We start from the raw sequence: 26,466 nt of genomic DNA, 5'->3' as shown, positions 1-26,466 counted from the left end.
GAACATTCTAGACTTTCACTGGGAGAACATTCTAGAATGTCCCTACTGAATCCAACTACAAGGGTGTGCGTATAGGGGTGGCTGGTGCCTTCTATCTACATTTTTTGAGACACACTGGGCTCCTCTGACTTGGATTTCTTCCCCTCTGCAGTGAGAGGGGCCAACAGCAAGCCCCTGCTCCCCCAAATCCCACTTAAATTGCCTGAGGTCCATCAACCAGCTCCAATCCTGGGCAAATGCCTCCAGCTGCTGCCATTCTCATCCTCAGTGCGGCTTCGATCTCTGCCCCAGGGAAGTTCTTGGGCTTCGATCTCTGCCCCAGGGAAGTTCTTGGGCTTCAATCTCTGCCCCAGGGAAGTTCTTGGGCCAATGATGGCTCCGTGCTCAGGAGCGACCCCTGTTGGTTACCTGGGGACAACACGGGGTGCTGGGGAATTGAACTAGGGTCGCAGCTGTTACTGCCACACACAAAGCAAGCACCCTGCACTGTCCTTCCATCCCTCACATGCGTCTCTTTAGAGCCCCTTCCTGGCTGGACTGCCTTGATGGACAGACTGGGCATTTGGGGGCAAAACTCAGGGAGAGAATCCCTTGTTCCCTCTCTACTGGGCCAGTCCAGGAGCTGGCAATAGTTTCACTGTCGCACAGCACAGCACGGAGCATGGCTGTGAACCGGAAGCCAAGAACTGGGCACAGAAACCAAAATAGCGCGCTTTTATTCCCATCTTGAAGAACAACCATGTGTCTGGCCAGTCCCACTACAGTGCGGGTGGGGGTCCCCACTTTGTTAAGGAACTAGCAACCAGGAGTTACAGGAACCCCAAAACCCCAGGTCTGAGAGGAAACCCCAAATGTTTCCTTGTACTGTTCTTTCACCCTGGGGAGCCTGGCTCTGGTGACCCCTTTCTCTTCTGTGTCTCCTCCCACCCTAGTTTTTCTTTTTTGCCTTTTTTGGGGGAGGGGGTGCACCAGTGATGCTCAGGGCTTACTCTTGGCTCTGCACTCAGGGATCACTCCTGGCAAGGCTCAAGGACTGTATAGGACGCCAGGGATAGATAGAATCCAGGTCGGCTGCTCGCAAAGCAAGCGCCCTCCTCGCTGACCTACGTCTCCTGGCCCTGTTCTTCACTTCTTTCCTTCATGCCCCTCCCCTCCCTCTCATCTTTGGGTTTCTTGCTCCCCAACTTTCTTGGCTTTGCCACGCCCAACCCATGTCCCCTTCCCAGCCCTATTTCCTGTCCGCCTTGTCTATGTGGCTCCCCTCCCCACAAACCACTGCCAATGGCTTCCCCAGAAGCTAAAATAGGAGGGTCAAGGTGTGAAAGGGGGCTTGGCAACAGTAAGGGGAGCTACTGCCTGGGCCCCAGCCCCTTTGTTATCTTTGGGATCAGAGACCCCCCTCCCGGAGGAGGGCGGTGGATGGCAGGTGCGGTATACTCAAGTTTCCGGGGCCCGTCCCCAGCAGTCCCTGAGCAGGTCCACGTGAAACAGGGCACTCCCTGTGAGCAGGCGCGCGGCAAAGACGTGGCGACAGGGCAGGCGGCGGGCAGCGTGGATGGAGCAGCTGCAGCGGGTCAGCGCGCGGTCCAGGATGAAGTCCGAGGTGCCATCCTGCAGCGCGAAGCCGACTCCGGTCCAGCGGAAGCCCCGCGTTCCGTGGAGCCTAGCAAAGGCCAGTTCCTCCGCCACCAGCTCGGCCAGCTCGGGCCCGCAGGCCGCCCGGAATTTGGCCAGTGGCTCCCAGTCCAGCCCACGCTCCTCGGGGGCCCAGCAAGGACGCTGGTGCTCACGATGGCTCGGTCTATCCGCTCTATCGGGCCTAGTGGATGCTGCTGAGTCCGTATAGGTGCGGCTAGTGGTGGCACAGATGGGTTCCACCTCTGGGGATCCACTCCCCGCTGCAGGGCCAGCACCCCGCGCTCCTGGGTCTGCCCACTCTGCTGCCTCTGGCCGGCCTCTCCCTGCGGGGTCTCCAGACTGGACTCCCCGCGCCTCACCATTGGCTAGGCCGGTAGCTCCCCGCGAATCCCCCAGCTGAACCAGCATCACGTCCTCCAGACCCTTCTTTGGGAGTCCCAACTTCACGCCTCTCTCTTCGCCCTTCTCTGCTGTCCTCTGCCTCTCTTCTCGCCAGCGGGGGTGCCACGGGTCTCCGTTTTCCAACAACAGATCAGGACTCTGCGCCTGCGGGCGCCCTTGCCAAAGTTTGGCCTCTAGGCCTCTTCCCTGGCCAGCTTCCAGCTGCGCCCCCGGCCAGTCTCGGGGGCTCGGTTCACTCGCCCGGTTCTCAAGCACCTGGGGGCCACTCCAAGGGGTCCCTTCAACTCCCCTGGGCCTCTCCAAGCAGCCTGCAGTGGTGGCCCTCCGCTCTGTGGTGTCCGGTCCCCGCGTCCTGTGCTCCTTCGAGGGCACTGTCCTCAGGGCGAAGGCCTCCAAGCCCTTCGGGTCCTGCGCTTCTGGCTGGGGACTCACATGCCACGGCACCCCGTCCTGGTTCCACCCTTTGTCGCGTTCCCACGGGGGCCCCCTCCAGTCTCTGACCTCGGGGGCTCTCCAGTGTGCATTCTCCTGTTGGCCAGCCTTCCATGGGCGCCCTTCCAGCGCCCGCACCTTTAGGGGTTCAGCCGCGCCCCCTCTCCAGTCTCGGAGGGCCCACCCTCTCTCCTGGTTACTCTCTGGCCGAGCTCCTGTCCAGTCCCGGCTCTCCAGTCCCCTGGCCCGCTCCTTCTCCAACGGGGACTGTAGCCAAACGGTTCTTTCCTTGGGGACCCCTCCCCAGGTCCCCGCTTCCAAGGCTTTCGCACTCTCCTGGTCCACCTGAGCGCTGCTCCTCGCCGTCCCGCCCTCGGGGGTGTCGGGTTCTGCCTCGCAGGCCGCATCAGCCCACTGCATGGCCACCAGGTCCCGGAGGCATTGCGCGACGCCCCGCGATGGGCTCAGATGGCGCAGGAGGCGCCTGCGGTGGCTGCGCACCAGGGCACACGCGTCCAGGTCTTGGGCCGCCTCGAAGGCGCTGAAACGCACCCACATATCCCGGCGAGGAGCCCAGTTGCGCTCGAAGTAGTCGACGAAGGCGGCGGGGCCATGCGCCCGCAGCTCGTCCAGGGCTTCGGCGTAGGCGGTGGGCGACGTGGCTCCGACCAGACGACACAGGCGCGGCCACAGCCCCGGGTCCTCGCGGCCCGCGCCCCCCAGCTCCTGCGCTTTGCTGAACAGCGTCTCCAGGCCCTGCGCTCGGCAGATCTGCACCCGCGCCCTGGGGAGCAGCTGGCGCACGGCAGGCAGCTGCGCCGCCACCTCTGGGCCAGCTGTCAGGCAGCGTACTCGGCCCTTAACCTCGGGTGCGCTCTGCAGCAGCGAGGCCAGCGCAAAGCGCAACAGGCTGGGTGTGCCCGGGCGTGCCACGCAGCAGGCCGCCTGGCGCGCTCGGCCCGCGCTGTCCACACACAGCACGGCTAGCATGTCCAGCGCGCCCTGCAGCCCCGGCAGCCGGTCCACCAGGAGCATGAGCGAGAAGCGCCGCAGCAGCGCCCGGGTGCGGGACGTCAGAAAGAAAACTGTCTCCACCACCGCCTGGTCCTCCACAAACACCAGCTTGACCTGCAGCGGGGCGGAGAGGGAGACAGAGGAGGAGGTGGGGAAGGATGTCAGAGGGTCCAGTCCAGTCCTCCCTGTCAGGGCAGCCACGGACCCATCTATCAGTTCGTCCATCTGTCCACCCATCCACCCATCCACCCACTCCATCCATTCAACCCTCCTGTCCATCCACCCATTCATCTGTTCATCTGTCTGTTCATCAATTTCTCCATCAATTGATCTGTCTGTCCACCCGTACATCCATCTGTCTGCCCTTCATCCATCCGTCTATTCATCCATTTATCCATGTATCCATCTGTCCACCCATTCTCCCATTCATCTATACATGCATGTATGCATGTGTCGATTTTGGATATGTGTGGGTTAAACAGGGAGGCCTGGAAAAATGGAACCCCCTAGGTGGAAAAGGGGGCCCCCATGTGGCTTCCAGAAGCCAGTGAGCTGACCTTCACCTGGGGCAATAGCTTGGAGTTTTCTTAGGGCAGGAGTAGCCCCAGAAGACAGCAAGAGGCCCCTGTGGGTGCCCCCTAATGTGGCAGGTGAGATGGCCTAAGTCTGCCCTGTGAAGAGAAGAGGGTATGTTCCCATGTTCGAGGGGAGAACAGGTTAGACTCAGGGTGGGGGGCACATCTGGGACAGAGCCGTGCCCCCCAACATAGTTCCTGTTCCTGTGGAGATACTGCCACTTCAGCAAAGGGACAATCAGCAGCAGCCCAGAGGGGAGCAGCGGACCACCCAGGGATCATGCACTGACAGTGTGGTAGGGGGGAACCAGGGACAAACCCTCCCCTAGCAGAACACAAAGATTCACCAGCTGCTGCTGCTGAAACCAGGGACATGGGTTATACGGGCCAATATTTGAGCTGGGGGCATCTAAACAGTGCACAGGCAGCTTTGGGCAATGGGGCCAGTGGTTCTGAGCAGATTCGTGTCTTGGACCCTGCAGTGCTGGGGATCCCCGGGACACCCCCATAGTGCTGGGGCCTTCAAGGCTATTCCTGGCAATGCTGGGAGGTCACAGAGTGCCAGGAAGGGACCCTGCATGTGAGGCATGCCCACTAACCATTCTGCTACCTTGCAGCTCTTTAAATTAAAAAACAAAAAAAAAGTTCTGTTGGGGCCAGAGCGATAGCACAGCAGGGAGGACATTTTCCTTGTACATGGCCAGCCTGGTTCCATCCCCAGCATCCCATAGTGTCCCCTGAATCTGCCAGAAGTGATTTCTGAGTGCAGGCCCAGAAACTTAAAAAAAAAAAAAAAAAGTTTTGGTGTTTGGACCATACTAGGCAATGCTCAGGGATGACTCCTGGAGGGACTTGGGGAACCTGAGCTGGCTGCATACAATGCAAGCACTTTAACTCCTGTAATATGTCCCTGGACAACTCCTATAATATGTCCTGTAATAGGCCTCCCAGGCATCTCCCTCTCCCCCTACAGTTGCCAGAGTCCCAACAGGGATCTTTGCACAGCAGGCGACAGCCAGAGTGTGATGTGTGTGTGTGTGTGTGTGTGTGTGTGTGTGTGTGTGTGTGTGTGTGAGAGAGAGAGAGAGAGAGAGAGAGAGAGAGAGAGAGAGAGAGAGAGAGAGAGAGAGAGAGAGCGCTGCCATAATGCCACTTCATAATGAAATACGAGTTTTCCTTTGGGTTCCTCTGCAGACCAAGACCCCCCCTCCAAGGCCACTCAAGGATGCCCTGCCATGAGTGTGCATGGAAGGAATAAATGCACCCACGCATAAATGCATGCATATACTAAGGAAAAGGCATGCATGCGGCATGCATGCGCGAATGTATGCACACAGGAGGAAGAATCAACATTGGCAAGCAGGGGTGACCGCTGGTAGGCATGGCCTTACACTCCCCGCCTGCCCCCAGACCCTCCAGGCCTCCCCCCCCCAGCCCACCTTGGCCTCTGGGTCGGTGCGGAAGAGTCCCTCCAGCACACGCAGCGCGTCCAGCACGCCGTGGTCGCGGCCCTTGCAGTAGGCCAGCAGGCGACGCACGTCGGCAGGTGCCACGAACTGCTTGGAGATGCGGTTGGTGGTGCGCACGGGCAGGCAGGCATTGGCCAGCAGGTGGCCCGGGCGGAAGTAGTAGGCGAACTCCAGTGGGCAGGCAGGGTGCGAATGGGTGAGCTGGCACTCGGTCACGACCAGGCGGTCCTTCAGCGGGCTCAGCTTGACGATGATGAAGGCTGGGCAGCCGGCCTGCGGAGGTCTGCTGGGGACAGGACCCGCGCCCGTTAGGGGACATCCCCTTTCCTGTTTGTCTTGATTTTCTATATGGGGTACCGGGTAATCACGGTGTGTATAACCCCCAAACAGGCAAAGCACATGATTCCCCCCCCCCACTTTGGGGACTTTTTCTCCATCTTTTTTCTCTCTGGGTTGTTTAAGGGCTGGTAGATGGCCCAGTGGGGAGGGTGTTTGCTTTGCAGGCGGTGGACTCTGGTTCAAAGCACCAACACCCAGAAGCTCCTTGGAGTCCCACCAGCAGTGATCCCTGAGCACAGAGCCAGAGTCAGCTTAGAGCACCGCTGGGTGTGGTTCCCAACCCCCCAACCCACAATTGTTATTTAAATTGGATTTCCAGCTGGGAGTATAGGCCCTGGTGACCTCAGTTTCCACCCTCACTTAAAGGGAAGTTACACTCCTAATCCCTATTTCCTAGGTTTGTGCTCGCATGAAGGTTGACAGGTGGAAAGTTCTAGAAAACAGTCTGGTGTGTGTAAGGGCACTCCCCCGTTCCCATCTGGAGTGAATGTTTTTGCCTGAATTGGCCCCACTTTTCAGAAAGATCACCTCCTGAGTTCAGGCACTATTTTGATTCTGCATAAAACTCAGAATATTCTCACTCATAAAACAACACCAGATTGGAGACTGCCACTGCACTCAACCCGGGTTCGAGCCCCATTGTGACACAGGGTCCCTGAGCCCATTTAAAAAAAAAAAACAACGAAGATGCTAAAGTACATTAGGTGTCAAGGGAAAACCAATGGAAGGCTCGAGAAGTGGTCCAGAAACCCCATCAGTGGGCCCAATAGAGACCAATCACTTCCGGGTCAGTACAGACGTGATGCTCAGCAGCAAATACTTCCACCCACACATGCCGGAAGTGCCTCCATGCCTGACACCAAAGGATGAGAAGCTAGCCAAACTCAAGTGTTTCCTTTTTTGAAAGTTCCACAAACAGGCAGTCATCTTTGCCGTGGAGACCTTGGGGAGCTGTTAGCTGTGGGGGCTCCTTGAATGGGAGCTGGCACTCAGCCTTGCCCCTCTTCTTGCTCTGTGGGCTGGAGGCTTGTACCACTTGGGAATGATTCATCTGTTCTCTCAAGTGTGAATTTTTGTGAATGAGCCTGAGTTTTGTGAATGGGCCCAGGTTTTTGTGAATGAGCTAGGCTTCTGATACATTCCCGTAGGCAAATATTTGCAAATCGAGGGGGTATGGCTGTGTTCCAATAAAACTTTATTGACAAAGATGGGCTGCAGGTTAGATTTGGCCCCAGGGTCTAATTTGCTGGCCTTTGTAAGAGACTATTGGGGACCTGGCAGGTGGTTAAGAACCCCTGGATCCTGAGCACTAAATGCCAACACAGCACATATGGAGAAGTATAAACAAACCCCCCCATCACCACATTTCACTGCTATAGTGCCCAGTGGCACTCAAGGGGTTACTTTCTCCTGGCTTTGTGCTCAGAAATCACTCCTGGCAGGCTCAGGGGACCATATGGGATACCCTAGAAAGAACCTGAGTTGGCTGAATGCAAGGCAAACACCTTCCCTGCTGTGCTATCACTCCAGTCCCTGATATTTTGTTTGTTTGAATTTGGGGTTTTAGTTCCTCCATACAATTTGGCAGAGCAGTCCCAAGTCCTGCTGTGGGTTTAAACACGCAGCGATCACGCTGAGGAGCTGCTCAAGCAGTTTATGACTCGGACCCAGGTTCCAGTCAAAGGAGACAAATGCCAACTCAGAGCCTGGGCTTCCAGCAAGCACTAGAGTCTACTGTGTCTGCTATGGGCCTTCCAGTTATAATGCCCCTCTCTTTAACCCCACTCGACCACCCAAGGCTGAGACCACACCACACTAGGGCTTCCCGCATCTCCCACTTGTAGCATGATGGTTGGAGAGAGGGAATGCTTGGCGAGAGCTTGTTTCTACCAGTTGGAACCAGCCAGTCTGAAGGTTCCAGAAGGGCAGGGATTTTGGACCCAGCCTCTGTGCTCAGGAAAATCTTCCCTCTTGTCTCTTTATTGAATGGAATTTGGGGGGTTTTGTTTGGGGACACACCCAGTAGTGTGTAGGGATTACTCCTGGGAGTACTACAGGAACATTATATGAAGGCAGGCTTGGGGCCAATATGGGATGGTGGGAGTCAAACCCAGGTTGGCTGCGTGCAAGGCAAATGCCCTTCCCACTGCGCTATTGCTATTGGGCCCCTGGTTTTCCTCTTTATCATGGGGGGAAATTCTCCCTGTTGCTTCAACCTCTCTTTTGGTCTCTGGAACTTTTCTAAAAGTGGGGATCAAGGATCACCTTAACCTTCCTCTCTTCTAGCCAGACCCAACCCTCAGGTTGGCTTAACTCTGCATCTCCAAGTCTTCCTACTCTCCCAGTCTCTGTATGGGGGCGTCCTCGGGACCCACCCAGAATTCCTCCCCACTCCTTCTCCCCCTGCCCCAGCACCTGGCCGGGCTGCAGCTCGGGCTCACGCACCCCACGGCAGGCCTGCTGGGCGCGCGCACGTCCTTGCACACGAGGCGCACATAGCTGTACTTGAGCACGTCGATGAGCGTGTAGAGGGGTGGGGCGGTGGCCCAACGACAACGGGCCAGGTGCATGGAGCTCTTGACGAAGAAGAGTGCCAGGCGCTGCTGGCACCAGGCGTCGAAGAAGCGGCTGAACTCGGCCCATGAGAAGAAGGCGCGTTCCCGCAGCTCCTGCTCCTCCTGGCCTGCTGCCGTTCCAGCTGGGGGGTCGGGGGGCTCCATCCTGGGGCGCCTGCAAGGAAGACAAGGGGGTAGGTGGGAGACAGAAAAGGTGGTGTGTGCAGAGCTGGACCATCCCCTGCCTGGTCAAGGCTCTCTCCCTCCTCTGCTGCTGGGTGCTGTCTAGGATCCCCCAATGGGGTGCAACCCTTTAACTTTGTACGAACTCCCATCTTGGGGCTCCTCTTACCTCCTGTTTATTTATTTCTGGGATCACCACCGGGGCTTGTTACCCTGACCTCTCTGTTCAATTCTGCTCCCGATTTCTGTCACAGTGTGGAAGGGGTCCCCATGGCCCACAATATAGGGAATACACTTCAAGGTGGGAGATGCACCAGGTTCTGGGTTGGCTCCCTGGCCCTGCATGGGTTCGCCTTCCCTAGTTCCGTGGGGTGTGCCCCCCCCCCCCAATACTATCCTTAAATTAAGTTCAGTTGTGGATACTGGGCTAGGGTGTGTTGGTCCGGCCAGCCAGCCCCTTTCTCCGCCCCACCCAGCCATGCCCCCTTTTACAAGCTTCCACTTCCTGCCAAGGCCCGCCCCCCCAGTCCAGCACTGGCTGCCTGCAATCAGCCATCACCACCTGTGGCTGCTCCCCCCACAACCCCAGGACGCTTCTCCAGTCTGCAGCCAGGTGTGACCTGGGCCACGCTTCACAGGTTGCAGCTGCTGGCTCTGCTTCCCAGGGGGGGCACCCCAAGCCCCAGTCCCAGAGGGAGGTTCAACTCTCCATGTCCAGCACCCCGCTTTTTTTGCCTACAGGTGTGAGTCCCCCCCACGAGTGTCCAAGGGCTCCTAAGTGTCACGCCAAATCCCCGCCCCCTCCTGCCCAGATGCACACCCAGCCCCAGACGCAGCCCCTTCCTAGCGGGTTTAAAGCACCGCCAGATGTGCACACTGGTCCTAGACAAGCCCCCCTGGTTCTCGGATGGGCCTCATCACCCCAAACCAGCTCCTCCTTCCCCTGCCTCTTGCAAGCCCCCCCACAGTCCCGCTCGGCCCCGCCCGCCGTGGCCCCTCCCGGCGCCGCCGCCCCAGCCAGCTGTGGCCTCTCCCCTCCCCCAGATGTGCACCCTTCCCGCCCCTCCCTACTCACCTACCCGCCCCGGAGCGGCGTCCACTTCCCACAATGCCCCGCGCACGGCGGCCCGGCCCGGACGGCCCTTGCTCCCAGGATGCCCCGCGCGGCCTCCCGCCTCTCTTCCCGTCGTGCCTCGCGCCGCAGCCGGCTTCCACCGGGGGCACCGCACCCGTCAGCCCCCGGGCCCGCGCCAGCTCGTGCTCATCCCGGCCGAGGGACCAACGCGCGTCGAGCCGCCTACCGGCGTGCTCCGCGAAAGGGCTCGGCCAAGCGCGCTTCTTCGCGGCTGCTTTCCCGGCTTTTCCGGGCTCTGCGGTGGACTACAACTCCCAGAGTGCCTCGCGCGTACGCGCTGACGTCACGGACCCGCCCGCGCCGCCCGGCGCGGCCCCGCCCCGCCCGCCACCCAAGTCTGCGCGCGAAGTTCGTGGCGCGAAATTTCCGACTGCGCGGGTTCCGGGCTTGACGCGCGCGGGACGGCGGCGTGCGGGGCCGGCGCGCGGTGAGTAGGGGCCGTTGCGCGAGCCGGGCGCTCGGGGCTGTGCGGGGAAGACTTGGGGGTACGCTGAGGTGCCCGAGAGCGCGGTGAGGCGAGGGAGAGCTTTGGAGGGCGACGCTGGAGGGCTTGGACTGCCAGCGAGGGAGCCTTCCCTCAGGCGAGCTGGTGGCGACTGAGGGGCGTGAGGAAGGAGGGAGGAGCGACACACCGGGGCTGAGGGGGTCGCGGGGTAGTGGGAATGCTAATTTGAATAAGGGGCGTGGCCAACCCAGCAGGGCCCGGGTCTACTCTGTGGGCGGGTCCGGACGTGAGGGGCGTGGCTAGGAATAGGCAGCGCTCAGCTGGAGCCCTAGAGGGGCGGGGCCTGATGTGGGCGGGGCTTAGCTGCAGGGCGAGGTCAACTCCGGAATCTCAGGCTCATCTGGAGCCCCAAGGGATGTGGTCTTCTGTGGGCGGGGCCTATTATGGGCGGGGCCTAGCTGCGGGGGCGGGGCCAAGAGTGAGCGGCTCTGGGGAATCTGAGCCGCAGCTGGAGGCCCAGAGGGCGTGGCCTGTTGTGGGCGGGGCTGAGCTGCAGAGGCGGGGTCAAGAGTGGGTAGCTTTGGGGAATCTCAGGGGCAACTGGTGGCCGGGGGCGTGGCCTGTCGTGGGCGTGGCTGAGCTGCAGGGGCGGGGTCAAGAATGGGCAGCTCTGGGGAATCTGAGACTCAGCTGGAGGCCAGGAGGGGGCGGGGCCGAGTTTCAGGGGCGTGGTCAAGAGTGGGCAGTGCTGGGTACTCCCAGACACCCAGGTGGAGGTCAGAAGGGTCGGGGTCCCAATGGAGCTGCTGTAGCAGAGCTCAGAGGTCCCAGCCTGATTCCCCTTCTGCTTTTCCTGCCAGGAGGAAGGAGGCTTATTCTCTGGCTTTTGCCCCAGCCCAGTGCATCTTCTCACCAGTCTGCTTTAAGTCTCTGGAGCAGGCAGCGGGCAAGGAGAGCCGCTGGAGAACCCCGCTGCCATCATGCAGCGGAGTATCATGTAAGGACACACACCCCTAATTTGCCCCCCAAGACCTCCACTTCTCTCTCCAACTCCACCTTATTGTTTTAGATACTGATCAAGTCAGCCTTCACTTTGGGGGGGCTGTAGGCAGGAGCTGGCTGAGCAACGAGATGCGAGGTACAAGGGCTCCAGGGCTGTCACCATCAGGACATCGCTGTGTTCCCTTGTGGGGGCTCCCGCCCCTTCCCGAAAAGCAACCTGCTTTGTGTGGGCCCCAATTCTGAACACTGTGCCACGTCGTGTCTTTCCACTTCCACTTCTCAGGACTGCAGTTTCTTAGTCCTCTGACCTGCTGTGGTCTGACTGGTGGAATGAGCACTGAGTCGGAGTTCCTGCTCCATCACAGTGTGATGGGGTGCTCCATATCCCCAGGATCCTGGCAGTGGGGCTCACCTCCCTCCTTGCTTCTCCCTTTGGGCCACGTGCTTGGATCAAGTCCCCTTGATCAAGTCTCTGTGAACCCTAGTGGTCTCATGGGTCTTGAGCAGGAATATCTGCTGGCATCACCCATGTGGTTACTGTTTATCTCCCTGGCTAGTCGGATTTAGGGAAAGGGTGTCACAGCTGAGACCTTAGTTCTTTCTCGAATGAACCTCAGAAGGGGTGAGGAATCATCTAGTGAGCAGGAAGGTTGGAACAAGTGAGGCCAGGCTACCTGGTTGGCTCTCGACTTGGGAGAAAATTTGAGTAGTGAGTGGGGCTAATAGCCAGTGGGGCAGAGTCTGCTCTGAGTGGGGCCAGGTCTGTGGGTGGAAAGGGTCTCTGGGACCTAATGCCCCCCCCCCCAAGTTTCCTGGGATTCATATTGTTTTCTGCATTTCCCCCTTTCATTTGCCTCCAGGTCATTTTTCCAACCCAAGAAAGAGGATAAAGGGAAGAAGCCAGAGAAAGAGGTCACCCGAGAGGTGGAATCCCCATCCAGGTACTTAATGAGGCAGGGGTGATACTCTGGACACAAGGTGAGGTCAGCCTCTGCCCTGCTTGTCATTGATCTGAGGGTGAGAGCTAGGAGGTGACAGGAGGAGGAAGCGCCCAGATAGAACTGAATGGATAGAAGTGGAGGGGCTGGCGGGCTGGGGCTGAGCTGGTGTCTCCCTCCTGCCCTCTCAACAGGACCCTGAAGAAGCGGAATGGAGTGGCGCTTGAGGGTGACTCGCCTGTGAAGAGGCCTGCTAGGAAGGCGACCCGAGTACTAGGCAGCGAAGGGGAGGAGGATGACGATGCCCTCTCACCTCCAGGTGGACAGGTAGTCTGCCCCGGCATCTGCCACTAGCTGGAGTACGGCTGTTTGCCTCACAGGCCGGGCCTGACCCTGAGAGGGGTTGGTGGGTTGTACTGGCTAGTGTGGGTGCCTGGGCAGGCCTCTCCCCCCACCCTGTGCACGCTTCAGAAGCCCCAACTGCCCTCTTGCACCCACTCAGCTGGAACATCCCTGGGCCCCAGGAGGTTTCTGCATCCAGGAGAGGAGGAAGTGAGGGACTTTCTGCCTCTAACTTCAAACCCTTCTGGCCTCTTTCAGGCATCTGCCCCGGGCTCCCCACCACCCTCTCCACCCAGTCCTGAAGCTGATGTGCCCAGTAGCCCCTCTCTACCTGCGTCATCTCCTGTGGACATCTCCCTGTCAGGGATACCGAAGCGTCGCACAGGCAAGACCCGGGGAGTGGCCTGTCTTTCCACTGCCTTATGGCCTGGCTGCAGACCACTTTGGGGGCTGATCTGCGTCCCCCAGGCATGGTGGTTCACCTCCTCAAGGTGGTGGTTCAGAGCTCAGCTCCCGCGAACTCTGGCTAAGTGGCCTGAAGCAAATGAGTCACCTCTCTGAGCTTTGGGGGCTTTGTCTGCAAAACAGAGGACATGAATTAGGGTGCCTGCCCCAGCTGGAACACACACACACACACACACACACACACACACACCCCACTGGGGGCTTTGTCTGCAACACAGAGGACAAGAATTAGGATGCCTACCCCAGCTGGAACACACACACACACACACCACACCACACCACACCACACCACACCACACCACACCACACCATACCACACCACACACCACACACTGAGCATTGGACAACTTTCTAGAAGGCCAGCCCGAGATGTCCTGGGGAGGCTTTGTTTCCAGAGGTGCGATGAAAAAGGCCCCACCTGAGGCTGGCACTGGGGTTTAGCGATCAGGGACCATGAGGTGACGTGAGGGGCTAACCCTGCTATGGGTAAATTCTGAGGTGTCCAGACCTGTGAGGTTTTTCAGTTGCCTCCTGCCCGCAGTCTGAGAGGATGGAGTGTGTATGGAAGGATCCTGGACTCACAGAACACAAAGAACCTTGGAGTGCTGGTGATTCTCTCAGCACTTACAAGGACGCAGTCCTGGGCCCAGGGTGATTCCTTCCAACTTCTGAGGCTTGCTCAGAGCTACAGAGTTAGAAAGGCACGGAGCATAAAGAATGAGGCCTATGGGGGCATTCAGGGACCAGGTCTCCTGCTATTGCCTACAGGGTGCTGAGCTCACTGGATGGCGGGGGGGGGGGGGGGGGGGGGGGCATGTCATCACCCTGGACTCTCCCTTCCAGCTCGGAAGCAGCTTCCGAAACGCAAAATTGAGGATGTCCTGGAAAAGCAGGACATGGACCTGCACGGAGAAGCCAAGAAGAAGAAGCACAAGGAGAAAGCAGCAGGTAGGTCTTGGAGGCTTGGGGGTCACTGAGGATGTAGCCCCCAATCCAGGCAGTACCTTTGTCAGGGGTCATGAATCTTTCCCCAGAACCCTTCATGCCAGCACCGGTGTCTGGTCTAAAAAACATTTCGGGTTTGTTCTTGTCCCGTAGGAATTACTCTACCACATCTCATCATTTTGGGATTTTGGCCACACTTGGCAGTGCTCAGGGGTTACTCCTGATTGCTCAGGAATCATTCCTGGGAATGTTCAGGAGACCACATGGGATGTCAGGGATTGAACTCGGGTTGGCCACATGGAAAGTAAACACTCCCTTGCTCTGCTGTCACCCCAGCCCACCATGTCTCATCTTCATCTTTTATTTTGATGCTCTGGAAAACACTTTGCTAAACAGTTCCCTCATTTTTGTCATTTGTATCAGGGGTTCTATTGTAGCCTTTAGGGCACCCCTAACGGTTGCGTCACACTTTTCTGTGGCTCTCCAGCCAGTGCTCCACTCAGCTTGCTGGGGGATCCAGCCACATCCTGCCAGCATGGCAGCAGCTTGGGCTCCGGAGGGACCAATGCTAGCCCGGAGCGGAGAGCTCGCTTGTGTCTGAGCCTCTGGCGCTATTGCCTTGTTGCTGGTCTCTACCAGCCTGTACTCAGTCCTTCAGCTTATCTCCCTATTCCAGGAAAAAAATGAATTCTAATTTTTTTGTTTGTTTGTTGTTGTTTTGGGACCACACCCAGCAGTGCTTGGGTTATTCCTGGCTGTGAACTCAGGGATCTGTCCTAGCAGGGCTCTGGGGACCATATGGGGTGCTGGGGATGGAACCTGCCTTGCTCACGTCCTGACCTCTCTATTGTAGTTAGTTCTTGAATAGTCCCAGCTCCTTATTGGTAGGTGGTCTCTGGGTGCTGGGTCAGTTAGGAGATCCCCGGCCCCATATCCTGTTCCAGGCAGGGGTTCCCAGCAGCCTGTGAAAACCTGGCCTCAAGGGCAGAGTCTGATCTAACAAGCCCCCCATCTACCCCCAAGCCCCAGACCTCAAGTGTGTGGTTGGTCCCTACAGTGTCCACTAGGGGTCACACTTCCACAGAAAAGCAGTCCTGGCTTGGGTCCCTGATCTAGGGTGTCACTGTGTCCTTTGCACCTTTTTTTGCTTGTTTGTTTTTTGGGCCACACTTGGCGATGCTCAGGGGTTACTCCTGGTTAGAGTCTCAGAAATCGCTCTTGGAAGGCTCAGAGGACCCTATGGGATGCCAGGGATTGAATCCAGGTTGACTGAGTACAAGGCAAACAAACGCCCTCCACGCTGTGCTATGCTCCTGCCCTGATCTTCGCACTCTTGGCGGCTTTTCAAAAGTCCGAAATTAACTTGCTTCCAATAGAGTTGGTTTTGGTCCCATTAACAATTCTGCCCGGAGATTATTTTGTGGTGGCTCAGGGTGGAGAGGTGGGGGTTTGAAGGGAGGCTGTGGCTTCTCGCTAGAAGGTCAGTTTAGTAGTTTCAGGGCTTGGATGCTGTCGTCCCACCCCCACCCCGCAGTCAGGCCTGACTTTTGCCTGATGAGTTGCCACAGTGCTCTGCGGGCCTGTCTGGTTTGCTGGGATTATTGTTGGAATTATTCCAAAATACCTGGAGATGAGCCTGAGGGACTGCAATCTTCCAACCTAGCCAACTTGGGTTGGGGGGTTTCTGGCCCCATGCGGAGTTGGCAAGAGGGACCCAGCAGGGGTGTGCTGGGAGTAGAGTGGCCTTCGGTTTCTGACCCCCTCCCCCCCCCCCTGCCCTGTCTGACTTCTCTCTGGCCAGCAGCAGAGCCCCCAGCAGGGAGCCCCACACACACTAAGGCTGAGGAAGAGGAGGCCCAGGCCTCGGCGCCCTGTGGTGAGTGTCAGCCGTTCAAGCCCCGGCTCCAGCATGGATTTGTGTCAGGGATGCGTGTGACAGGCGAGTGTGGTGCTAGTACAGATCCGGGAGACCCTGGGGTGTTCTGCTCTTATTTTCATGAGTTTCCCACGCAGTGCTCAAGAGGCCCAGAGGCCTCTCTGGTTTCTTGGCCAGGGCTGAGGATGTGACGTTGCTGGGCCTGCAGTGTTGAGGCTCACGGGGCGGGGGGGGGGGGGGGGGGGGGGAGGGGGAAGGGGGAGACTGGACCAGTCAGCGCCTGCAAGGCCAGAGACCTCATTGCTACTTTGCCTCCGTCTGTTGGGTTTTAGTTTCGTGTTGGGGCCACACCCAGTGATGCTCAGATTCCTCCTGGCTCTGCACTCAGGGTCACTCCTGGCAGGCTTGGGGGACTATATGGGGTGTTGGGATCAAGCCCAATGCTGATTGCATCCAAGTCAAATGCCCTCCCTGCTGTGCTATTGCTCTGGCCCCTCTATTTCCTGTTCATGTTCCTCTGACCGTGGCAGGGCCATCATGGGCTGTGCTAATAAGCATCGGGGGCTGCAGGTCAAGAGGTTCCTGCCACCCCATGTTAGAAAAGCACAGCCCTCAGGCCTCTCCCTTCACTGAAGAGGGTGTTTTTCTGGGTCCGAGTGTTCCCCACCCCATGATGCTTTCAGCCCATCCTGCACTCCTGGGTGTCATGTTGGCCCAGGGCCTCCCCCTGCAAATGACAGTGCAAATGCTACTCTCCCCTCATCTATTTTTTAGAAGTTGAGTCCCGAGCCTCAGAGCCTGAAGTGGCCAAGGAACCTCAGAAAGACGCCCAGATCCTGCTGTCCCCCACAGCTCCCAAGACCCTCAGCAGCTTTTTTGGTGAGTTTCCTCCAGGTTTGCCACAGACCTTGGCTCGTCCCACAACCCCTGGTTTCCCCTGGGTACCCCCCGCCTGTGAACCCCTAGCCTGTGGACCCCGGCCCCTTCAGTTCCCCCTACCCTCAGAACTCAGCCTTCGCACCCTCAGCCCCCCAGGTGAGTCAAAACCTCGTTTTTCACAGCCCCTCGGAAACCAGCAGCCAAAAAGGACGTGGAAGAGAAGGCATCGGGGACTTCTGGAAAGGATGGGGTAAAGAGGTGAGTGTGGGGACCCTGGAGTGGCGCTGGGAGCGTTTGAGTCCCTCTGGAGTTGCCCCCACTCCTCTGTCTGCCTCTGTCCCTCCTGGGGCGCCTCGTTCTCAGACACCTCTGAGTGCCCCTATGCAGGCCACCCCCCTCCTCACTCTCTGGAGTAGATGCCCTGCAGACCCGCAGCTTCACCCCACCACCGCCTGTGCCCTTTCACCCCACAGCCCCCCAGATCCAGATAGCTACGACCCTGGCAAGGGTGCCTATCACCCTGTGGATGATGCCTGCTGGAAGCCTGGCCAGAGGTGAGCGCCTGGCGGGGCAGGGTTACAGGCAGCGGGCACTCCGGGTCTTAGCATGATTACCGCCTGCCCTGCCCGGCTTCTCCTTCATCCCCAGGGTCCCTTACCAGGCTGTGGCTCGAACCTTCCAGAAGATTGAGGAGGTTTCTGCTCGGTGAGGAACCGCCCTGGCCTTTGCCCCATCTATTCCTGCCCCCTGAGTGCAGGCACCCCCACATTCTGCTGAATGGTCCCACACTCTGTCGTGCCACGCTTGGGCTCAGCCTGGCTTCGGGGGACAGCGGGAACCTCAAGGTCTCCTGCCCTCATTCTTTGCTGCCCATGTTGGGTGGCTCGGCTCTGTCCCCAGAATCTCCCTGTGGGCTTCACCCCCGGATTGTGCCTGAAAGATGACAGAGATGGGTTGGGGAGCTTCAGGCACATGATGGGGGATGTGGATGGGAGGTTTCAGGGTCAAGGCCTTCCGGTTCGGTGCTGATTCTGTTTACAAGTACAGGGACTCCCCGAGTCCCTGAATCCTCTATGGGAGGGGAGGGTGGGCAGCACTTACGAGTATTAGGACAAGACTCGGCTCGCTGAGACCCTAAAAGGCCACCCACATCTCCCCAGGCTCCGCATGGTGGAGACACTGAGTAACCTGCTCCGCTCCGTGGTGGCCTTGTCGCCTTCCGACCTCCTGCCCATTCTCTACCTCAGCCTCAACCGCCTGGGGCCGCCGCAGCAGGGCCTGGAGCTGGGCGTGGGGGACAGTGTCCTGCTCAAGGCCGTGGCCCAGGCCACAGGTGAGGGGAGAGGCTGCCTGTCCTGTACCCGCTGCTGTGGCCTCCCCTAGGATATGGGGCCCAGGCCCCGCTCTTGTGCCTTCTGGCTGGCAGCTCTGTTGACCAGAGCCTGGGGTGCTCTCCTGTGCCTCCTGCACCCCTTCCTGCCAGAGTGGGCTCCTCATGGCCCTGGCCCCACTTCTCTCAATCTTCCCCCCTATCTAACCCCCCAGGGCGGCAGCTGGAGTCAGTGCGGGCTGAGGTGGCCGAGAAGGGGGACGCAGGGCTGGTGGCTGAGAACAGCCGCAGCACCCAGCGCCTTGTGCTGCCCCCACCACCTCTCAGCGCCGCTGGCGTCTTTGCCAAGTTCCAGGACATCGCCCGGCTCTCAGGCACGGCGGTGAGTGCAGTCCCGGGCCCCCAAAAGCCCGAAGCTCCGGGGGGGGGGGGGCGGGGGGTGACAAAGTGGCTCCTGGTCCCAGAGGCCCGTGGGGTGCAGAGCCTGCTTCCTGCCTGAGAAGGGGGATTGTCCCTTCCTGCTGTCCTCACACCTCCTGGGGCCACAGCTGGTGTGGGTGCAGCAGGGTGGCAGGCTTAGCTGCAGGCCAGGACACCCCCTTCTCTCCATCCTTCCCTAGTCCATCACCAAGAAGATGGAGGTCATCAAAGGCCTCTTTGTCGCCTGCCGCCACTCAGAAGCCCGCTACATCGCCAGGTGAGGGTACAGGGGCGGACAATGGGCATGGCTTTCCCAGGGGCTGCAGGGAAAGTGGAGGCTCCTGGGCTGTCTATTGGTGGAGAGTACAGGAGCCAGGAGTGAGGTGCAGGGGGTGGGGGCAGGGTTGGCGGGGGTGACTGAGGCCAAGCCCCCCTTTCTCCCAGAGCCCTGAGCGGGCGGCTGCGCCTCGGGCTGGCAGAACAGTCAGTGCTGGCCGCGCTGGCCCAGGCTGTGAGCCTCACACCCCCAGGACAAGGTGAGACACCCCCCACCCCTTGCCTTTGCCCTCCTGCTGCTCCAGGTCTCCCAGCCCCCACACCTGGCTCTAGTTCTTGACACAGTTGAGGGAGGTTGTGGGGTCCAGCTCTCCCCAAGTCTGCACCTGGTGCTCTTATCTCAGGAACACCCCCTGCCATGGTGGATGCTGGAAAGGGCAAGACCACAGAGGCCAGGAAGACATGGCTGGAGGAGCAAGCCATGGTCCTCAAGAGAACCTTCTGGTAAGGCTGGTTCCACAGGGATGGGCCTGCACCGACCCTGCCCCTGGCCCTTCCAGACAGCACCCGCATTCCCTCCGCATATCCTGAGGCCCCAGCAACTGAGAAGTGCCTGGCTGTAGGATTGGGGGTGGGGGGCTCCTGTACAGTGGAGGGTTGGGAAGGGGTCAGCAGCAGTAAGGGTCATCCCCAGACTGTTGCCTCTTCTGCATTGTCCTGGGGCTGCATCTGGGGGTAGGTCAGGGAGCACCCACAGGCAGGCAGGAGCCCCAAGCCCCACCTCTGTGCTGGTGCCATGGCTTTGGCTGATCCTCCCGTGGGGTCCCCAGTGGGGGAGACAGTGATTCGAGTGGCCCTGACCAGGCGGGCACGCCCCAGCTGCCATCTTCTGTTCCCTACAGCGAGGTGCCCGACCTGGACCGCATCGTCCCAGTGCTCCTGGAGCATGGCCTGGAGAAGCTCCCAGAGCACTGCAGGCTGAGCCCAGGTACAGTCCTTGCCACCTGAGGCCCCCACTTCTCTCAGCCTCAGGGGCCACATGACCTTGGTTTGGTGGTGGTGGTGGTGGTGAGGCTGACGGTGCCCCAGCAGCCCAGGACGCTGCTTAGGTCTCTGGGTACCTGTGGGAAAGGCCCCGGGATTGAGTTCCCAGCACAGATAGAGCCTGTGCAGCTGTGGGTCCCTGCTGGGGGTGGGGGTGGGGAATGAGCTCTTGGCTTTGGAGAAGCTTGCAGCCCCTTCCCCATAGTCTCCTTTGGCCTCTCCTCACCTCTTACTCCGCCTAGGGACACCCTTGAAACCCATGCTGGCGCACCCCACGAGGGGCGTCCATGAGGTCCTGAAGCGCTTTGAGGAGGCATCTTTTACCTGCGAGTATAAGTACGATGGACAGAGGGCACAGGTAGGGGCAGGGACATATGGTCAGACAGACCTGGGGGCAGGGCCACAAATACAGACAGACGTGGGGAATGGGGATATGCTGTTTAGCCTGGGAAGATCTGCTAGTTTGCTCTGGTTTCTTCTCTGGAGCCTCCAGAAGTTTCTGTAACTGGAGGTAGGTCAGAGAGGAAGGAAGGTTCCTCTGGGCTGACATCACTTGCTCCCCCAGATCCACGTACTGGAAAGTGGGGAGGTAAAGATCTTCAGTCGAAACCAAGAGGACAACACAGGGAAGTACCCAGACGTCATCAGCCGCATCCCCAAGGTGGGTGCCTGCCTTGCGCTCCCCCACTTTGCCCCATCCCCTGAACTGCCCTATTTGGGGCTGCAGATAAGGCCCACCTCCAACAAGCCCTTTCTTAGCTGGGTCAACACTGCCCAGTGTGGCTCCTCCTTGTCCCCTATCCTAGCAGGCCCCGGCACCCTCAGGCAACTGTCATACTAAGACTGACAGGCGGAGGGTCCGGCTCTGTCCCCTCCCTGACTACCGGGCCTCAGTGGCCCAGTGTTGCTGGATTGTCCCCGTAAGGACTTCTGATTATGGATAGAGGGAGTGGCCTGTCTCTCACAGTGTAGCCCCTGGAAACTCTCCATGTCTCCTCTGTGGCCTTAATTTGGGGTTGTTGCCAGCCTGGGCTCATTCCCAGCTCAGTCAGTTCTGCCCTTCTCTTGGGGTGAGACCAAGGGCACCTGCTTGTGACCCCCTCACTTCCTTGTTTTGAGGGGTGCTGCATATGTCACGGGTAGAGACGGGTTCGCATGTGGGTAGCCAGAGGCAATGGTGAGGACAGCCCCCCAGGGACAGGTGTCTGTGCTGGGTTCAGGGAGACGTCTGAAGGTAGGGACAGGCAGACCCCAGCATTGGGGACTGGGCAATTGGATAGGGCTGTGCTGCTCTAATGTGGGGTTCCCAGCACTCCAGATTCTGTGAGGCCAGGGGCAGAGGAGCAGCACAGAACCAGGTAGAGGTGGGCTAGGCAGGGTACACAGTTGGCAGTGGGGTGGTTCTATGGGCTCTGGGTGGGGTCCCACCTGTGAGCGGCTCGGCCAGGAGGGGAGGGTGGAGTGTCTCTAACCATGTCATGACCCTCACCTCCCCAGATCAAGCTCCCTTCAGTCACATCCTTCATCCTGGACACTGAGGCCGTGGCTTGGGATCGGGAAAAGAAGCAGATCCAGCCGTTCCAGGTGCTCACCACCCGCAAGCGCAAGGTAGAGTCGCCACCACGTCCCTCATCTGTCTGGTCTGTGCTTCCCTTTCACCCTTATCCCAGTCCTATAGGACTCCCAGAAGGATAGTCTACTAGTGCCAAGAATACAGACAGCCTTTCCCAGTGTGGCTGCTGATGCTCTGGCCCTTGCATGTTTATCCTAGCTTACCCAGTAGAAGGAGAAGATTCCTCCCATCCCCTGTTATGAATTTTTTTTTTGGGGGGGGGGGTTTGGGCCACACCTGTTTGATGCTCAGGGGTGACTCCTGGCTAAGTGCTCAGAAATTGCCCCTGGCTTGGGGGGACCATATGGGACGGATGCGGGGGGGATTGAACCATGGTCCTTTCTTGGCTAGCACTTGCAAGGCAGACACCTTACCTCTAGCGCCACCTCGCCGGCCCTTATTTTGAAATTTTGTGCCAGGAACTGTCCCACCCCACATCCCACATCCCACACACCCCCGTGTCCCAGCAGCCTGTCTTGTCAGTTAGCATATAACCATGATGCATTGAACAAGGCTGGGGTTGACGGGGAGGCCCCATGGCTCCAGCCTGGGGTGGGAGAAGGAGGAGGATCTCGGGGTGCGGGGGAAGCCTCAGCCCACTTCCCCATAGGAGGTGGCCACGGAGGAGATTCAGGTGCAGGTGTGTCTGTACGCTTTCGACCTCCTCTACCTCAACGGACAGGTAAGTCCCTGTTACTTCGAGCATGTGGTCCCCCCTACCCCCACGACCCAGGCTTCTCTGACCCTCCTCTGGCCCTGCTAGTCCCTGGTCCGGGAGCCCCTGTCTCGGCGGCGCCAGCTGCTCCGCGACAACTTCGTGGAGACCGAGGGCGAGTTCGTCTTTGCCACGTCGCTCGACTCCAAGGACACGGAGCAGATCGCTGAGTTCCTGGAGCAGTCGGTGAGAGGTGAGGCTGCCCTGGATACACAGACAGATGGACAGATGGGTGGATGAATGGATGGGTGGACGAATGGACGGATGTATGGGTGGATGGATGGGTGGGCAGGTAGGGGTGAGCTGGGCTCACAGCCACGCTGTGTCCTCAGACTCCTGCGAGGGGCTGATGGTGAAAACCCTGGACGTCGACGCCACATATGAGATCGCCAAGCGCTCGCACAACTGGCTCAAGGTGAGCCCCACACCTGATTTTGGTGCCCCGGACCTTGGGTGTCAGCCTGCACCTGCCACCCATGCCAGCCCAGCAGCTCTTCGGCACTCCCCCTCTCAGCAGGGCCATGGACAGGTGGCTGGTGTGAGCTCAGACTGGGAAGCCAGGCACGGGGTGAATGGGCTTAGGCAGAGGCCGCTTTTGGGCAGGGCACAGGGCGCAACCAGGGACAGGTGTGGGGCCCTAAGGCCCTCAGCAAGTCCCATGGGCACTCACTGTCTGGTGCTCTGGCCGAGCTAGGAGCAGGAGAGCCCCATCCCTCAGCCCCATCCTCAAGCAGGGAAAGCAAAGCTGTGCCCCTCCCTGCCTTTCCCTACCCCCCAGTCCCGTCAGGCTGTGGCCTGGCTTGTGTCCAGTCTAGAAGCTTCTCCTCTGTGGCTTAGTGACTGGGAGGGATTTTTTTTTGTCCCCACTGCCCTGGTTGTGTTGCCCCTCACCTCTCACCCTGGCCCTGCAGCTGAAGAAGGACTATCTGGAGGGCCTGGGCGACACCCTGGACCTCGTGGTGATCGGCGCCTACCTGGGCCGGGGCAAGCGTGCTGGTCGCTACGGCGGCTTCCTGTTGGCGGCCTTCGATGAGGAGAGCGAAGAGTTCCAGGCCATCTGTAAGGTGTGTCTCAGCTGTCCCGGCCTCCTGGCTCCCATTTCCTGTTTCCTTCCTGTGAGCTGCCCCAATACGTACCAAGGGGAGAGATGTTTTATTGCTTTGTTCATTGAGGCCTGTGAGGTCATTGGGTTTAGGCTGCACTATCTCCCCCCACTTCGTTTTGATCCCCATCTTTGGGCCTTATCCTCACAACATGGTTGCAGGCCCTTAGCCATCACAGCCCTGGCCTTTTAGCAGTTGGAAGTGGCTGAGGTTGGGGAAGTGAATGGAGAAGGGGCAACAGGGACTGGGGGCCAGAGGGACGGGAACGCCACCCTCCTCTCAGCTCCCCTTTCTACTCTGGAGGGCGCCACTTGCTGCCCATGTGTTGCTGGGGCTGATCCTCACTTTTTCTGTTTCGGGGTGAAAGAAAACGCAGCGAGGTTCAGATGGGAACTAAGTACTCATGTGGGTGGGTACCCAGGGGTTCCTCTGTCGCCAGTTCCTGTTCCAGGGAGTCGACACAGAGAGAGTGAGGTTGGGACGTTGCTCAGGGCGGGAGGGTTGAGTGGTAAGCCTATCTACACCACAGCTTGGAACTGGCTTCAGCGATGAGGAGCTGGAGGCGCATTACCAGCGATTACAGGTAAGGGGTCAGAGGCCAGGGAGTGGGATGCCTGCTGCTGCTGCTCCTTTTCCCACAGCCTCCTGGGGTTAGGGTGTGGGGTTCACCCCAACACTGTCTTCTGTTGCTCAGGGCCTCATTATGGTGACCAGGGTAGTCCCAGCATGGACACTCTGGGGGTTACCTGGTTTATGGTCATAGTGGAGACTGCCCTTTGGGGAAGATGGTGGTGCTGGTGTCTTGGGGTACCCCCTGCTCTGTCTTGCCCAGTCCTGGTCTCTGCCCTGCACTCCTCACTACCTACACTCTTGGCCCTCGAGGGGTGCTTGTGGCTCTTCCCACCCCAAGTGACTGACCCCGCAGACGCTGCTGCTGCCTACACCCCGTTCCTACGTGCGGGCGGATGGCGCCGTGGCCCCTGACCACTGGCTGGAGCCAAGCACCGTGTGGGAGGTGAAATGTGCCGACCTCTCCCTGTCACCCGTCTACCCGGCGGCTCGTGGCCTGGTGAGTGGGGCTTGGACTGTGAGGATCTGGGGCGCCAGGGATCCCTCAGCCACTCTGCTGTGGGGACTGAAGCCACGGGTGGCCACTTCCTTCGTGGGTTTGACTTTTGAGGTGACCCCTGGAGGTGCTTCGTGCATGCCCGGCCCAGTGATACCCTCTCTGAGGTCCTGGCCCAATTTCTTCCTAATGGGCTCTGGCCACCAGAAGGTGAGAATCACGTCCCTGGTCCAAAAAAATCTCACTTTGGTGCCACAGGGAGGAGTGGCCCTGGGAGATTGGCCACTCAGGGGTCACTGGGGTGCAGGATGTCCCTGATGGGAAATAGAACCTCGGGCCTTGGGGTGGAGCCTGCAGCTGGAAGGCATTTTTTATAGTGGTGGCCCCTGGCCTGGGACCCCGACAGGCTCGCCCTGGGGCCTGGGCTCTGACAGGCATGTCTAAGCACCCTGTGGCCCCCAGGTGGACAGTGAGAAGGGGGTATCCCTCCGCTTCCCCCGCTTCATCCGCGAGCGGGATGACAAGAAGCCGGAGCAGGCGACCACCAGTGCCCAGGTGAGCTGCAGCTGCAGGGCTGGGGCAGAACTGCTGGGTGGGGAGGGAGCCCCAGCCTGGCACTTCTGCACCCTCTCCCTCTGCCCTGCAGGTGGCCTGTCTCTACAAGAAGCAGAGTCAGATCCAGAACCAGCAGAACCAGCAAGGCACCGAGTCTGACTCAGACAGGGAAGATTTCTACTAGGACCCAGCACCCGTGTTAGCTTGACGGGTGTGTGAAGGCTCGTGTTTGTTTAGTTCAATAAACATGGATGGCAGACAGGCTTTCTGTGTCAGGGCAAACTTCACCTTCCCGTCAGGTGGGTCAGCCGCTCCTGTGTCACTGGGTAGCGTCAGTGCTGAAGGTGTCGCAGGGCCTGAAGGGGTCCACATGCCGCCCTGGACTCAGTTTCCTGTCCATGTTCCTGCAGCATCCTGAGGCCCCACCCATACCCTCGCCACCCCAGGGGCCCCTCATACTGTGCGCCCTGAGGACCTGGAGGCCAGCATCTGAGTTCCCTGTGGAGAGTGGGGAGGGCCCCTGCCTGCCAGGGGACTGAGCGGGTGTTCCCCAAAACTCTCGGTACCAGGCAGGAAATGGTGGGAGGACACAGACAAGCACATACACACATGTACACAGATGCCCACACGGACACCTCATCCTGATTGGTGACGCTAGGAGCGGAAACTCAGTCCTTCAGTTCTCATTCCCTTTGCATCTGGCCTTGGAGCGCCTCCAGGCCCCCTCCCCCCACTCCCTGAGGGGTTCCCCGCACAGGGACCCACTACAGGTGCAGCTGACTTGGTGCTTCTCTTCACAGTCTGTGGCCTGATTCCCACTCTCGTTCCCCCCTACCTGGAGGCACCACCCCAGTTCCCAGCACCCCCAGGGCTCCCCTACACCAACCATGCAATGGGGGGGCGGGTCAGGTAGCTCCGTCTTAGCCCAGGTACTGCTCCCTTTTGTGGAGAATGGTGTTTGGGACTTAAGATCTGACAGCTTGGCTCTTGCTAATACTGGGATGCCACTGCTAGGGGCAGGGAAGGGCCACACAGGGACACCCCCCCCCCCCCCCAGCATGGTGACCTTCTTGAGAGGCCCGAAATGCAAGCACCATTCTTGCAGGCAGATCCGGGTCAGCACTCCTCACCCAGTTCATTTTCCTGCAGCCCCCGAGAGCTCCCTAAGATCTGTGAGGGAGGTGTGGGATTCTCCCAGTCCCCTACACCTCCTCGTCCGGGGCACCTCCTAAACCAGTGTTAGTTGCAGCTCCCCCCTCTGTGGGCTCATTTCCCCTCAGTGAATTATTCAACAGGAAGGGGTGCAGAGAGTGGGGAGTGGAGCGAAAGAGAGAGCCAGGAGGGGCTGAAGACCCCCAGGAAGAATGCCCCACACAGCCCAGCCTGGCAGTGCTCAGGGCTGACTCCCAGTTCTGTGCTCAGGAATCTCTCTTGGCAGGTCCCATAGGGACCCTATGGAATGCCGGAGATCAAAGCCCAGGTTGGCCACATGGAAGGCAAACGCCCTCTCCGCTCTGGCTCTGGCCCAAATGAACCACATCTCAAGCATGTGATTGGGGGGGTGGGCTACTATTTGGGGCCTCGAACACACCAGGCTCATCCCCGTGATCTGCAGCTCCCAACACCCGCCCTGTGCTCTTGGCCGCTCTGGTTCGGGGTCAGAGCCAGCAAGGTCAACCCCCCCCCAACACCTGCCACAGCTGGGCAGAGG

General features: G+C 59.3%; 2 protein-coding genes across 2 annotated transcripts; one reads left to right on the top strand and one right to left on the bottom strand.

The window, feature by feature from the left end:
- Positions 1 to 1,060: 1,060 nt before the first annotated feature.
- On the bottom strand, positions 1,061 to 9,728 carry ZSWIM9 (zinc finger SWIM-type containing 9). The gene is made up of 4 exons (XM_049786511.1): positions 9,687 to 9,728; positions 8,315 to 8,599; positions 5,501 to 5,813; positions 1,061 to 3,600 (listed from the first exon to the last, which is right to left on the bottom strand). The coding sequence occupies exons 2-4, from the start codon at positions 8,587 to 8,589 to the stop codon at positions 1,438 to 1,440; spliced, it is 2,751 nt and encodes a 916-aa protein (XP_049642468.1). The 5' UTR covers positions 8,590 to 8,599; positions 9,687 to 9,728; the 3' UTR covers positions 1,061 to 1,437.
- A 339-nt stretch (positions 9,729 to 10,067) lies between these two features.
- Positions 10,068 to 25,019, top strand: LIG1 (DNA ligase 1). Its single transcript, XM_049786516.1, has 26 exons — positions 10,068 to 10,173; positions 11,051 to 11,184; positions 12,050 to 12,130; positions 12,322 to 12,454; positions 12,728 to 12,854; positions 16,530 to 16,634; positions 16,817 to 16,892; positions 17,108 to 17,188; positions 17,283 to 17,339; positions 17,795 to 17,967; positions 18,180 to 18,346; positions 18,585 to 18,661; positions 18,829 to 18,920; positions 19,065 to 19,164; positions 19,563 to 19,648; positions 19,947 to 20,062; positions 20,270 to 20,365; positions 21,202 to 21,312; positions 21,927 to 21,998; positions 22,080 to 22,224; positions 22,364 to 22,446; positions 22,943 to 23,095; positions 23,664 to 23,717; positions 24,060 to 24,203; positions 24,663 to 24,755; positions 24,847 to 25,019. The coding sequence occupies exons 2-26, from the start codon at positions 11,168 to 11,170 to the stop codon at positions 24,937 to 24,939; spliced, it is 2,532 nt and encodes an 843-aa protein (XP_049642473.1). The 5' UTR covers positions 10,068 to 10,173; positions 11,051 to 11,167; the 3' UTR covers positions 24,940 to 25,019.
- The last annotated feature ends 1,447 nt before the right edge of the window (positions 25,020 to 26,466 follow it).

The sequence above is a fragment of the Suncus etruscus genome, chromosome 14, assembly GCF_024139225.1.
Source record: "Suncus etruscus isolate mSunEtr1 chromosome 14, mSunEtr1.pri.cur, whole genome shotgun sequence".
Classification (NCBI taxonomy): Eukaryota; Metazoa; Chordata; class Mammalia; order Eulipotyphla; family Soricidae; genus Suncus; species Suncus etruscus.
The sequence above is the reverse complement of the archived record's forward strand: the minus strand, read 5'-3'. Positions and strand labels throughout refer to the sequence as shown.